Source organism: Manis pentadactyla, chromosome 6 (assembly GCF_030020395.1).
Source record: "Manis pentadactyla isolate mManPen7 chromosome 6, mManPen7.hap1, whole genome shotgun sequence".
NCBI lineage: Eukaryota > Metazoa > Chordata > Mammalia > Pholidota > Manidae > Manis > Manis pentadactyla.
Window position 1 is genome coordinate 146005165 of NC_080024.1, and position 14198 is coordinate 146019362.

Consider the following 14198-nt stretch of genomic DNA (forward strand, 5'->3'; position numbering starts at 1 on the left):
ATAAGATGTTACCTCCAAAAAGAGACTAACTCAGTGCATCACAGAGTTGGGGTGGGAGACCCAAAGCAATACTCCTAAGAGACACCTGCCACTCAGGATCACCTATGTAATTTCCAGAGGCCACTGAAAAATGAAAATACGATGTCCCCATGAGCAAAAATTAGTAAGAATTTCAAGATGATCACGGCACGGCATTTAAACAAGCACAGGGCCCTTCTGAGCACAGGGCCCTGAGTGAGTGTGGGTCGTGCCCATGAAGACGGCTCTGTGGTCACATACTGTCGTCGGCAAACCAGTGGAGCTTTTTAAAGAAGTTTAGTCTGCACCAGTTTACTGTGCTCATAAAAGCCAGTGTGGATGGAGTGGGCTTGGACTTGATCAAAGGTGGTTTTTGTCATTAATTGTATCTTTGATAAAACCACATGAAGTCTAAAATTATTTGAGAATCTTATACACTTTCTAGGTAGTTTTTCTTTACATCCTAATCATCAGGAGTTTGAAGGCCTTGTTTTTCTCTTCCCCCCTATTCTGCCCTCACCCACCAAGAATAAGCTTCTTGATTTAGTCTCTGAATCAAAGGTTTCTGAAATGTTTAAATACATTTCTTAGGTACAAGGGTTTGAGCTCCATTTTAGAAAAAAAGAGAAATTAAGAATATTGATTTTATAGGTTATATCAAAGATACCGTTTGCCATGAGGCAGCTGGTATGGAATGAAATTCTTAGCGTGAGAAAGTAAACAAAATCTTGACATACAAGATAATAAAATACATAGACTTTTACCAGAGCTCACTCAGGCCAACAGAAGATTCTGATAAGGAAGGAGGCAAACAACAATGGATTCCTGCTGACAGTTTGTTGGAAAGTAAAGTTTTTAATGATAGAGAAATCATATATATTATGACATAAATAAGTAAATCTCAATATGAAGAGGATGAAGAAGAGACACGATTAAATTCAAAACCATAAATCACACCGTGGCTAGTGATGCCGTGTTGTTTTACATTATATTGAAGAACATGATGTTCTAATGATGTAACAAACTGAAAGAATTACAATGAGAAAAATCATACTTTTAAGTGACTTTAAATTGCTGCTTTTATTAAATAAACATGGTATATTTTAAATTAGGACAGAATGTTTATGAGATATCTACACACACACACACACACACACACAGTTTTTGACTATTTTTGATGTCTCACTTGGACTTTTTTCTATTAACTAGTGATCCCTCAACCAGGAGGACTTCTCCTGTGTTACTAGCTCACTCCTGCTGTTGCTACAGCGTAAGCCCTCGGATCAGCCCTTGGTCAGTAATTGTGAAGCAAGCCCCCCGGTCCTCGTGGCCTGGGCCCCCCGAGAGGGGCCTCGCCGCGCATCTGACTCACCGCCTGCGCGCTCTCTCTTCCCCTCCCCTTGCAGGAACCGTGACGGGGAACAGCAACTCCACGTTCATCTCCAGCGGGCAGGTGATGAATTTCAAGGGCGACATCATCGTGGTGTACGTCAGCCAGAACTCGCAGGAGGGCGCGGCGGCGCCGGGCGGCGGCGCCGGGGAGCCGGTGGGCCGCCCGGTGCAGGAGGAGAGCCCGCCGTGCTGCGACGCGTTCGCGGGCCTCGGGCCGCGCTTCCCGGGCGCGGGCGGCGCGGAGCCCGACAAGGCGTCGCGGCCGGTGCAGGAGCAGGGCCAGGCCGGGCCGCCGCGCTGAGCCCCCGCGGCCCCTGCGCCCCGCCGCCCGGCGCCCGAGGTCGGGCCGCGGGCTTCCGAACACGTCCGTCTGTTACCGCGGCCCGAGGCCCGCAGTCACGTACGGCCGGGGCCACAGGCTCACGGTGCGCCCTTTGCTCGCCCTTCTTACCTCCTTTTGGGGCCCGCCGCCCCCCGTTAGCATTTCCCCAGTAGTCTGGCCTCCGCGGCAGCCGTCCTTAAGATTGTCCTGTTCTCTTTGGGTCTATTTTTATTCCTCTATATTTGTATTTCACTTTATCTCAGAACATTTTTTTGATACTCCTCCCCCCGCCCCCCTTAATTTTTTTACTATGTAAGGAGTTTCTTGAAAATTCCGCTAAGGATGCTGGTCTTCTTCACATAGTTTCTTTTGCACCCCTTCTTACAAGTAGGTGTCTATGTTTTGGAGATGGCTTTTGTTGGGCGGGGCGGTGGGAATGTCTGTATCAAGTACTTTTGGAAAAAGGCTGGAACTTCGAAGCCTGGAGGGAGGCTCAGGGAACAAATGCAGGGACTTTTAGTTCTTGAAAATCTCTCTGTGCTCCCATTTTTCTAAGGGAAGGAAAAAGGGAAAACCAAATTCCCCCCCTCAATGTTTATAAGTTTCTGTCAATCCTTAGGCAGAGCTAAGTTGCAGCCTGCGGTCCCTCTTTATACCATCCCAGATGTTCACCTCGAGGGTGAGTTATTTACCCATTCTAGCAGAGGCAATCGGGTACGTGGCAAGTAAATCTCTAAAAAATCAAACGTTGCTGCAGCTTGGCATTCTTAATTGTTTTTTTTTTCCTTAAACTTATTTTTTTAATGAAGGTATCACTGATAGACAATCTTAGGAAGGTTTCACATGAGCAACATTGTGGTTTCAACATTCATCCACATTATCAAGTCCCCCCCACCCCATTGCAGTCACTGTCCGTCAGCATAGTAAGATGCTATTAGAGTCATTACTTGTCTTCTCCATGCTATACTTGGCATTCTTATTCCTGAGGTCTCTCTCTCTCAAAAAGGTGTGGAATATGAATAGGATACAGGGATAGCCTGAACACATAGTGGGGAAAAAAAACTGCTAGGAAAGTTCTAGAAAGAAAGAATAAAGATGAAATATTAATTTGCATTTTCTCTTTCTAGAGAAGGATGTCACACATGTGTTCAGGCAATAGGCCCTATTGTCTACCTAAACAATTGTGCATCTGCCACCTCGTCCTGTAGAAGTGGAAAACATCCCTGCTATTTTCCAAAGCATTTAAATCAAAAACCTAATCCCCATATTGTGAATTTAAGAAAACATCACAGAGCTGCTTTCCTTTGAGCGTCAGCCCTGTTGTAAGGAAACAGACAGTGTGAGTCAGACTGAAAGGAATTACCTGGGCTGTTCCATCTGTTGTAGCCTGTGGGTATATGTTCTCCTCAATACTAGCGAAAAGTTAGAATGCCTAAGCACATTAAGGTCAATTTAGCAGATCTGGCAGGTTTTAAGTGTGCTAATAGTGGTCATGGACCAGACTTTACTGGCCACAAATGCCCAGCTGAAGGGAGTGACCACTGTTCACTGGTTTCTCTCTGCTGGGTGCACACCTCTTGGAAATGCTGTTCTTTGATGTGGTCGATTGTGATCTTTAATGGAGAAGCAGAGGGTGCCTCTGTAATTTATGGGACTCCTTAGCTGACTTAAAAACTGCAGGAAATGACTGCATTGCCAGGATGATATGTTTGTGGGGATTTACTGTCAGTTCTGCCCTTTTAGTTAACATCCATCCAAAGAGAGAGAATATGAAAATGGAGGAAGCCATTATACCTTTTGGTGTGGGATCTATTAAAGAGACAAAGTATAGTTCCATAGTAGAATGCTGAGCTGAAGACCCCAATTTCTACCGTGACTGTCATCACCTCACTGATACGACTTTTACCTTTCTGTGTTTTTGTCTTTCTATAAAAAGGCACTAATGATCATTTTTGACACTTTTCCTACCCAGAGGTAACAAAAGGAGGTGACAGTGAATGCTAAAGTATCTTGAGCTCCTTGAATAAAAGGTGCTAAATAAATACAAAAGAATCTACTTTCAGGAAAAAAGGTAGTATTCTTTCCCCCACTGATCCCTTCCCATTCTATATTGATCCAAAGACAATTAAATGATAGGCTATATATAGCAAATACTGGTCTGTGTCTGCCTATCATAGAACTGTAGTGACAAACGGAAGCAGAATGAAATGAAGACAGGAATGAAAACCTGCTGGAGGGATGTGATAAAGAGATGATTAAACTTATATTTGGCCATAAAAGGTTTTTTTTCTTGGCTTGCTTGAACAGGCTCTTTGTAAAATAATGATTTGACTTATTCCTCATCTCTGTGGTATGCACTGGTGTCAAAAGTTGGTTATCTTGTGTCTTACTGGTGAAACCTTCCACAGAGTTGGGACAGAAAAATGCCTCGCTTTGATGATCCATCTATCATTGATCTTGTAAGAAAGTTCTTTAAAATACAAATTCGCAGTGCAGTGAAAGAGTTGAAGGGGAAATGGAGTCTGGGTTTTCTACCCTCATTTAACTCAAACACCAGAAGAAGGACGAATTCATGTCTCTCTCTCTCTGCCTGTGATCGCAAAGAGCAATTTGAATGTGCTGTGCTGGAACCTTCTCGTGTCTCTTGCTGTGTAACAAGCCAGCCTAAAACTTAGTGGCTTAAAACCACCACCATTTATTTAGCTTCCAGTTCTGTGGGTTGGCTAAGCTTGGTTGGGTCTTTGGGCCTGGGGGAGCCTGGCTGGGCTTGCTTACTGTGTGCAGTCTGCCGGCTGGCTGGCTGGGGGTTGGCTGGGCTAGACCGAGCCCTCCCCTCATGCTCCCTCTTCTTGCAGCAGGCTGGCCTGAGCTTGTTCTCTGGTGGTGACAGGGTTCTGAGGGAACATGCAAAAATGTGCCTGGCCTTTGAGGCCTAGGCTCACCTGTCATGCTGTAAGACACAAGGGCAGCCCAAATTCAAGTGGGGAAACCCCTCCCCCACCTCTTAATAAGAAGAGTTGTAGAGTGACATTGGAGGGAGTGGATACAAGGAGGGGAAGAAGGGGCCCCTTGGCCAACTATCTACCAGTGGGGCCTTGTTCAGAATAAAATGTTGCAGAGAGCGTCTAGGAGCAGAAGAGGGATGCTCCCCGGTCCCTAATCAGCGGTTCCTTCTCTGATGATCAGATTCCTTTGATTCATAGTTCTGTCGATTCCTACAAATGAGAGATACCCACATCATATTTAAGTTTTGAAATTCCTTCCAAACTCAAATATGCATGATTGGGGAACTGGGTCTGTTGTGCTACTGCATTCCACTGGCACAGATCATTGAAAGTGACAATCTGTGATGTCAAGAAAACCCATGAGAAAAAAGGATCTTGGGAAGATGGCGGCGTGAGTAGAGCAGCGGAAATCTCCTCCCAAAACAACATATATCTATGAAAATATAACAAAGACAACCCTTCCTAGAATAAAGACCAGAGGACACAGGACAATATCCAGACCACATCCACACCTGAGAGAACCCAGCGCCTCGCGAAGGGGGTAAGATACAAGCCCCGGCCCCGCGGGAGCCGAGCGCCCCTCCCCCCAGCTCCCGGCGGGAGAAGAGCAGGCAGAGCGGGAGGGAGACGGAGCCCGGGGCTGCCGAACACCCAGCCCCAGCCATCCGGGCCAGAGTGCAGGGCCCTCGATACTGGGAAAACAGGGCAGCAAGAACAGTGAGCAGGCACTGGAGGCTGGGCGACAGAGGACATAAGAAAAGCGCGCGACCATTTTTTTTTTTTTTTTTTTTTTGCTTTTTTGCTGCTTTGTTTTGGCGAGCGCTTTTTGGAAGTCTTAAAGGGACAGGGACCCCAATATTAGGGAAACAGGGCAGAAAGACCGGTGAGCAGAGGCCTGAGGCTAGCACCGGAGAATAAAGAAAAACGAACGACCACCTTTTTTTTTTTTAATTAAAAAAATTTTTTTTTTTTTTTTAATTAAAAAAATTTTTTTTCTTGTTTTTTTTTTGTGGTCGTTGTTTTGTTTTGGCGGGTGCCTTTTGGAAGTCTTAAAGGGGCAGGGTGGGCCACTTAATCCAGAGGTAGGGAATCCGGGATCTCTGGGCACCCTAACCCCTGGGCTGCAGGGAGCAGGGAGGCCCCTTACGGAGATAAATAGCCTCCCAGCAGCTCCTGCTCCAACGCGACTCCACCACTTTGGAGCAGCTGCCCGAGCCAGGCCACGCCCACAGCAACAGCGGAGATTAACTCCATAGCAGCCGGGCAGGAAGCAGAAACCCTGTCTGCGTGCAGCTGCGCAGCACAAGCCACTAGAGGTCGCTGTTCTCCCAGGAGAGGAGGGCCACAAACCAACAAGAAGGGAAGTTCTTCCAGCCGTCACTCGTCCAGCTCTGCAAACTATTCCTATCACCATGAAAAGGCAAAGCTACAGGCAGACAAAGATCACAGAGACAACACCAGAGAAGGAGACAGACCTAACCAGTCTTCCTGACAAAGAATTCAAAATAAGAATCATAAACATGCTGACAGAGATGCAGAGAAATACGCAAGAAAAATGGGATGAAGTCCGGAAAGAGATCACAGATGCCAGAAAGGAGATCGCAGAAATGAAACAAACTCTGGAAGGGTTTATAAGCAGAATGGATAGAATGCAAGAGGCCATTGATGGAATTGAAATCAGAGAACAGGAACGCATGGAAGCTGACATAGAGAGAGACAAAAGGATCTCCAGGAATGAAACAATATTAAGAGAACTGTGTGACCAATCTAAAAGGAGCAATATCCGTATTATAGGGGTCCCAGAAGAAGAAGAGAGAGGCAAAGAGATGGAAAGTATCTTAGAAGAAATAATTGCTGAAAACTTCCCCACACTGGGGGAGGAAGTAATCAAACAGACCACGGAAATACACAGAACCCCCAACAGAAAGGATCCAAGAAGGGCAACACCAAGACACATAATAATTAAAATGGCAAAGATCAAGGACAAGGAAAGAGTGTTAAAGGCAGCTAGAGAGAAAAAGGTCACCTATAAAGGGAAACCCATCAGGCTAACGTCAGATTTCTCAACAGAAACCCTACAGGCCAGAAGAGAATGGCATGATATATTTAATACAATGAAACAGAAGGGCCTTGAACCAAGGATACTGTATCCAGCACGACTATCATTCAAATATGACGGTGGGATTAAACAATTCCCAGACAAACAAAAGCTGAGGGAATTTGCTTTCCACAAACCACCTCTACAGAACATCTTACAGGGACTGCTCTAGATGGGAGCACTCCTAGAAAGAGCACAGCACAAAACACCCAACATATGAAGAATCGAGGAGGAGGAACAAGAAGGGAGAGAAGAAAAGAATCTCCAGATAGTGTATATAACAGCTCACTAAGCGAGCTAAGTTAGGCAGTAAGATACTAAAGAGGCTAACCTTGAACCTTTGGTAACCACGAATTTAAAGCCTGCAATGGCAATAAGTACATATCTTTCAATAGTCACCCTAAATGTTAATGGGTTGAATGCACCAATCAAAAGACACAGAGTAACAGAATGGATAAAAAAGCAAGACCCATCTATATGCTGCTTACAAGAAACTCACCTCAAACCCAAAGACATGTACAGACTAAAAGTCAAGGGATGGAAAAACATATTTCAAGCAAACAACAGTGAGAAGAAAGCAGGGGTTGCAGTACTAATATCAGACAAAATAGACTTCAAAACAAAGAAAGTAACAAGAGATAAAGAAGGACACTACATAATGATAAAGGGCTCAGTCAAACAAGAGGATATAACCATTCTAAATATATATGCACCCAACACAGGAGCACCAGCGTATGTGAAACAAATACTAACAGAACTAAAGGGGGATATAGACTGCAATGCATTCATTCTAGGAGACTTCAACACACCACTCACCCCAAAGGATAGATCCACTGGGCAGAAAATAAGTAAGGACACGGAAGCACTGAACAACACAGTAGAGCAGATGGACCTAATAGACATCTATAGAACTCTACATCCAAAAGCAGCGGGATATACATTCTTCTCAAGTGCACATGGAACATTCTCCAGAATAGACCACATACTAGGCCACAAAAAGAGCCTCAGAAAATTCCAAAAGATTGAAATCCTACCAACCAACTTTTCAGACCACAAAGGCATAAAACTAGAAATAAACTGTACAAAGAAAGCAAAGAGGCTCACGAACACATGGAGGCTTAACAACACGCTCCTAAATAATCAATGGATCAATGACCAAATCAAAATGGAGATCCAGCAATATATGGAAACAAATGACAACAACAACACTAAGCCCCAACTTCTGTGGGACACAGCAAAAGCAGTCTTAAGAGGAAAGTATATAGCAATCCAAGCATATTTAAAAAAGGAAGAGCAATCCCAAATGAATGGTCTAATGTCACAATTATCGAAATTGGAAAAAGAAGAACAGATGAGGCCTAAGGTCAGCAGAAGGAGGGACATAATAAAGATCAGAGAAGAAATAAATAAAATTGAGAAGAATAAAACAATAGCAAAAATCAATGAAACCAAGAGCTGGTTCTTCGAGAAAATAAACAAAATAGATAAGCCTCTAGCCAGACTTATTAAGAAGAAAAGAGAGTCAACACAAATCAACAGTATCCGAAACGAGAAAGGAAAAATCACGACGGACCCCACGGAAATGCAAAGAATTATTGGAGAATACTATGAAAACCTATATGCTAACAAGCTGGGAAACCTAGGAGAAATGGACAACTTCCTAGAAAAATATAACCTTCCAAGATTGACCCAGGAAGAAACAGAAAATCTAAACAGACCAATTACCAGCAACGAAATTGAAGAGGTAATCAAAAAACTACCAAAGAACAAAACCCCCGGGCCAGATGGATTTACCTCGGAATTTTATCAGACATACAGGGAAGACATAATACCCATTCTCCTTAAAGTTTTCCAAAAAATAGAGGAGGAGGGGATACTCCCAAACTCATTCTATGAAGCTAACATCACCCTAATACCAAAACCAGGCAAAGACCCCACCAAAAAAGAAAACTACAGACCAATATCCCTGATGAACGTAGATGCAAAAATACTCAACAAAATATTAGCAAACCGAATTCAAAAATACATCAAAAGGATCATACACCATGACCAAGTGGGATTCATTCCAGGGATGCAAGGATGGTACAACATTCGAAAGTCCATCAACATCATCCACCACATCAACAAAAAGAAAGACAAAAACCACATGATCATCTCCATAGATGCTGAAAAAGCATTTGACAAAGTTCAACATCCATTCATGTTAAAAACTCTCAGCAAAATGGGAATAGAGGGCAAGTACCTCAACATAATAAAGGCCATCTATGAAAAACCCACAGCCAACATTATATTGAACAGCGAGAAGCTGAAAGCATTTCCTCTGAGATCGGGAACTAGACAGGGATGCCCACTCTCTCCACTGTTATTTAACATAGTACTGGAGGTCCTAGCCACGGCAATCAGACAAAATAAAGAAATACAAGGAATCCAGATTGGTAAAGAAGAAGTTAAACTGTCACTATTTGCAGATGACATGATACTGTACATAAAAAACCCTAAAGACTCCACCCCAAAACTACTAGAACTGATATCGGAATACAGCAAAGTTGCAGGATACAAAATCAACACACAGAAATCTGTGACTTTCCTATATACTAACAATGAACCAACAGAGAGAGAAATCAGGAAAACAACTCCATTCACAATTGCATCAAAAAAAATAAAATACCTAGGAATAAACCTAACCAAAGAAGTGAAAGACTTATACTCTGAAAACTACAAGTCACTCTTAAGAGAAATTAAAGGGGACACTAACAGATGGAAACTCATCCCATGCTCGTGGCTAGGAAGAATTAATATCGTTAAAATGGCCATCCTGCCCAAAGCAATATACAGATTTGATGCAATCCCTATGGAACTACCAGCAACATTCTTCAATGAACTGGAACAAATAATTCAAAAATTCATATGGAAACACCAAAGACCCCGAATAGCCAAAGCAATCCTGAGAAAGAAGAATAAAGTAGGGGGGATCTCACTCCCCAACTTCAAGCTCTACTATAAAGCCATAGTAATCAAGACAATTTGGTACTGGCACAAGAGCAGAGCCACAGACCAATGGAACAGACTAGAGAATCCAGACATTAACCCAGACATATATGGTCAATTAATATTTGATAAAGGAGCCATGGACATACAATGGCGAAATGACAGTCTCTTCAACAGGTGGTGCTGGCAAAACTGGACAGCTACATGTAGGAGAATGAAACTGGACCATTGTCTAACCCCATATACAAAAGTAAACTCAAAATGGATCAAAGACCTGAATGTAAGCCATGAAACCATTAAACTCCTGGAAGAAAACATAGGCGAAAACCTCTTAGACATAAACATGAGTGACCTCTTCTTGAACATATCTCCCCGGGCAAGGAAAACAACAGCAAAAATGAGTAAGTGGGACTATATTAAGCTGAAAAGCTTCTGTACAGCAAAAGACACCATCAATAGAACAAGAAGGATCCCTACAGTATGGGAGAATATATTTGAAAATGACACATCCGATAAAGGCTTGACGTCCAGAATATATAAAGAGCTCTCACGCCTCAACAAACAAAAAACAAATAACCCAATTAAAAAATGGGCAGAGGAACTGAACAGACAGTTCTCCAAAAAAGAAATACAGATGGCCAACAGACACATGAAAAGATGCTCCACATCGCTAATTATCAGAGAAATGCAAATTAAAACTACAATGAGGTATCACCTCACACCAGTAAGGATGGCTGCCATCCAAAAGACAAACAACAACAAATGTTGGCGAGGCTGTGGAGAAAGGGGATCCCTCCTACACTGCTGGTGGGAATGTAAGTTAGTTCAACCATTGTGGAAAGCAGTATGGAGGTACATCAAAATGCTCAAAACAGACTTACCATTTGACCCAGGAATTCCACTCCTAGGAATTTACCCTAAGAATGCAGCAATCAAGTTTGAGAAAGACAGATGCACCCCTATGTTTATTGCAGCACTATTTACAATAGCCAAGAATTGGAAGCAACCTAAATGTCCACCAGTAGATGAATGGATAAAGAAGATGTGGTACATATACACAATGGAATACTACTCAGCTATAAGAAAAGGGCAAATCCAATCATTTGCAGCAACATGGATGGAGCTGGAGGGTATTATGCTCAGTGAAACAAGCCAAGCGGAGAAAGAGAAATACCAAATGATTTCACTTATCTGTGGAATATAAGAACAAAGGAAAAACTGAAGGAACAAAACAGCAGCAGAATCACAGAACTCAAGAATGGACTAACAGGTACCAAAGGGAAAGGGACTGGGGAGGATGGGTGGGTAGGGAGGGATAAGGGGGGGAGAAGTAGGGGGGTATTAAGATTAACATGCATGGGGGGGTAGGAGAAAAGGGAGGGTTGTACAACACAGAGAAGGCAAGTAGTGATTGTACAACATTTTGCTATGCTGATGGACAGTGACTGTAAAGGGGTTTATAGGGGAGACCTGGTATAGGGGAGAGCCTAGTAAACATAATATTCATCATGTAAGTGTAGATTAGTGATAGCAAAAAAAAAAAAAAAAAAAAAGGGCAGTTCCTGTGTGGTAACCTCCAACGAGTTCTACACAAGGGTATAAAGGGCATATAAAAGTGTAGGCAAAGGGTCTGTTTGTGTTTATACAGAGGATCAAAGCCTAATTGGGCTACCCCGAAAATGAACTAAGATACGATATGAAAAAGAACTTCCAACATCTGCACCCTCTGGAAGACTCATGCCAGAAGATGATCATCAAAAAACCCCAACAAAGATCCACGCACTGCTACAGCTGTAGATGCACTCATCCCACCAGTTCCTGGACCTGCCATGGGAATGAGGAAGGAGATATCTAAGCTGGCCTGTGCATACAGTAAAACAACAAAATTGGACTGGATCTATACTGTTGGAACTCAAACAAGAATTTGGAGAAGTGCAAATTGTAGCGCTCCAAAGTCTTACAACTACAAACTATTTATTGTTAAAAGAACATATGGGATGTGAACAGTCCCCAGGAATGGGTTGTTTTAATTTGTCTGATTTCTCTCAGACTGTTCAAGTTCAGTTGGACAATATCCACCATATCATAGATAAGTTTTCACAAATGCCTAAGGTGCCTAACTGGTTTTCTTGGTTTCACTGCAGATGGCTGGTAATTACAGATATGCTTTGGTTATGTAACTATACTCCTATTATGTTAATGTGTGTGTGCAATTTAACTAGTAGCTTAAAACCTATACATGCTGAAGTTACTCTACAAGAAGATATATCAAAGAAATAATCAATCTTCCCATGTTTTCTTCCGCCTGCTACTTCTATAGCTTTTCTTCTTCCTTCCTAATTACAACCCTTAAATAGAATTCGTGCCTCATATCAAATTTACCGAGTATCATAATTCTTCCAAGTGGTAAAGATACCTCAAGACAAATGCTGGGCATAGAAGCCACAGGGCATAAATATGCAAAGAAGTAAAAAGCTAACTTTTTCAAACAATAAGGCTTCTCTCTCACTTACCAACTTAACATTTCCCTGTATGGCCCCGGAAGATGACTGGTTAGCCAGAGACGGGTAAGATTCCTCAAGAGAGGAACAACCTAAGACAGGCACAGTCGCAGGGGGGCATCAGGTGAGAAATTGGGGATCAACAGAGGTGAGGCTTAGAACCTCACCCCCCCGTTCTGAGAGAAATCTTCTGCATACGTGGATGTTTTATTGTCCTTGTCTAGCTTGGATTAACACATAGTCTACAGGCACACACCTGATCATCTACATGTGCTCTCTTACAACACTAAACTATGTTTTCTACCTTTATCTTGTATCTACCTACCACTTCAGCATTTTATTAAAATTAATAATAATAAAGAGAGAAATGTGGTATCCACATATAAATCAAGTATAAAAACCAAGTCAGTATTCATATTTGAACTGACTGTTTATAGTTCATAATGCATGAGCAAAACCGAAAGTTTCTGTGATGACTGCCCTTGTACTGTTCACTATGTAACTTATTCATTATGTAAGAATTTGTTCTACATGTAAAAACTTGTTTGTTATGCCTCAGAAGATTGGAGACTGACAAAAGTTAGGCTTGGGGTGGAATAATGATTGTGCATTGAGCATTGACTCCCCTATACAGAATTTTATTGTCGTTAACAACCATTTGATCAATAAATATGAGAGATGCCCTCACAAAAAAAAAAAAAAAAAAAAAAGGACAGACTTCCAATGGTAAAATAAATTAGTAACCGGGATGTAATGTATAGCATAAGGAATATAGTCAAGATATTGTAACAGCCTGGTAGGGTGGTAGCTGGAACCTCGAATTATGTATATAAATGTTCTACCACTGTGTTGTACACTTGAAACTCATGTAATGTAATACTGTGTGTCAACTACCCTTCAATAAAAAATAATTATTAAAAAAAAAAAAAAAAGAAAACCCATGAGATACTTTGGGTAGAGGAACTTACATAAACAGGTAAAAGATGTCATGTTTACCCTTTTTGCTAAATCAACAAACAAACCATTTAGATACTGGGCAAAAGGGAGAGCTTGAGCAAAGGTACTGTCTTTGAAGATAAACCATATTAGCCTATAGGGCTGGTGTGAGGATAAAATGGGATTAGGTACAACTGAGCACCAGCAGAGTCGCTGAAGATACCAGTAATAGAGACCCATCTATTATGTCTCCCTCTTTCTCTTACCCCGTCCATCCCTGCACACAGAAGTGGTCTCAGATACCATGTTCACTTCCTAAGTGACTCTGTCACCCACCTCAGACACCTCCCTGCTCTTTGAAATGAGGTCTGAGGGGCGCACCTTTTTCACAGTTGACAAGACCATGGTGGTTGACCCGGAGCTGTCATCTTCTGACATCACGCACTGAGGGAAGCCAGCTTATGCCGTGTAGCTCCAAAATGCACTGCCTTACCTGGACAATATGCTTAGAATGGACCCTGGTGGGCCTTTCCATCCAGGCCCCTGTCATTCGAGGACAGTGAAGGATACTGGGATGGGTAGGTTGAAAGGCCGTGTTTCTTTTTCTCCTGATATCCCTGATGTCTCTCCCAGTTTAAGAAAGATAACAAATTGGCCACTAGCTTAGAAGAGATAGTATTATAGGCCCAAGCCCTTCAGGAAGGTACTGGAACCCAGTAAAAAGCCTTTACTGTGACCCGTCTCTTCACTTCTTATGAACAAGTGTAGCCCCAGAAATAGGCTGCATGGACTGTGAAGTCAGGAGAAAAACTGTGTTCTTACTATGAGACTCTCATGAATTGCCTTAATTTAGGTAGAGGCAGTAAAACACCTTACCTAAAAGGGAAAAGCAAATTCGTAGTTATTGGCTTTTATGGGCTCTCTATTTCAATAGCAAA

At 42.5% G+C, this 14198-nt stretch overlaps 1 protein-coding gene across 12 annotated transcripts in view; it reads left to right on the forward strand.

Annotated features, from left to right (window-relative positions):
* The window catches only part of TNFRSF11A (TNF receptor superfamily member 11a), a 52535-nt gene extending 47414 nt beyond the window's left edge, over nucleotides 1-5121 (forward strand). For all 12 annotated transcript variants that reach the window (XM_057504242.1, XM_057504243.1, XM_057504245.1 and 9 more), the window contains one exon: nucleotides 1425-5121. In XM_057504242.1, the coding sequence (XP_057360225.1) occupies nucleotides 1425-1711 (287 nt within the window). In that variant the 3' untranslated portion in view covers nucleotides 1712-5121. The remainder of the gene's footprint in view (nucleotides 1-1424) is intronic.
* Nucleotides 5122-14198: the final 9077 nt, after the last annotated feature.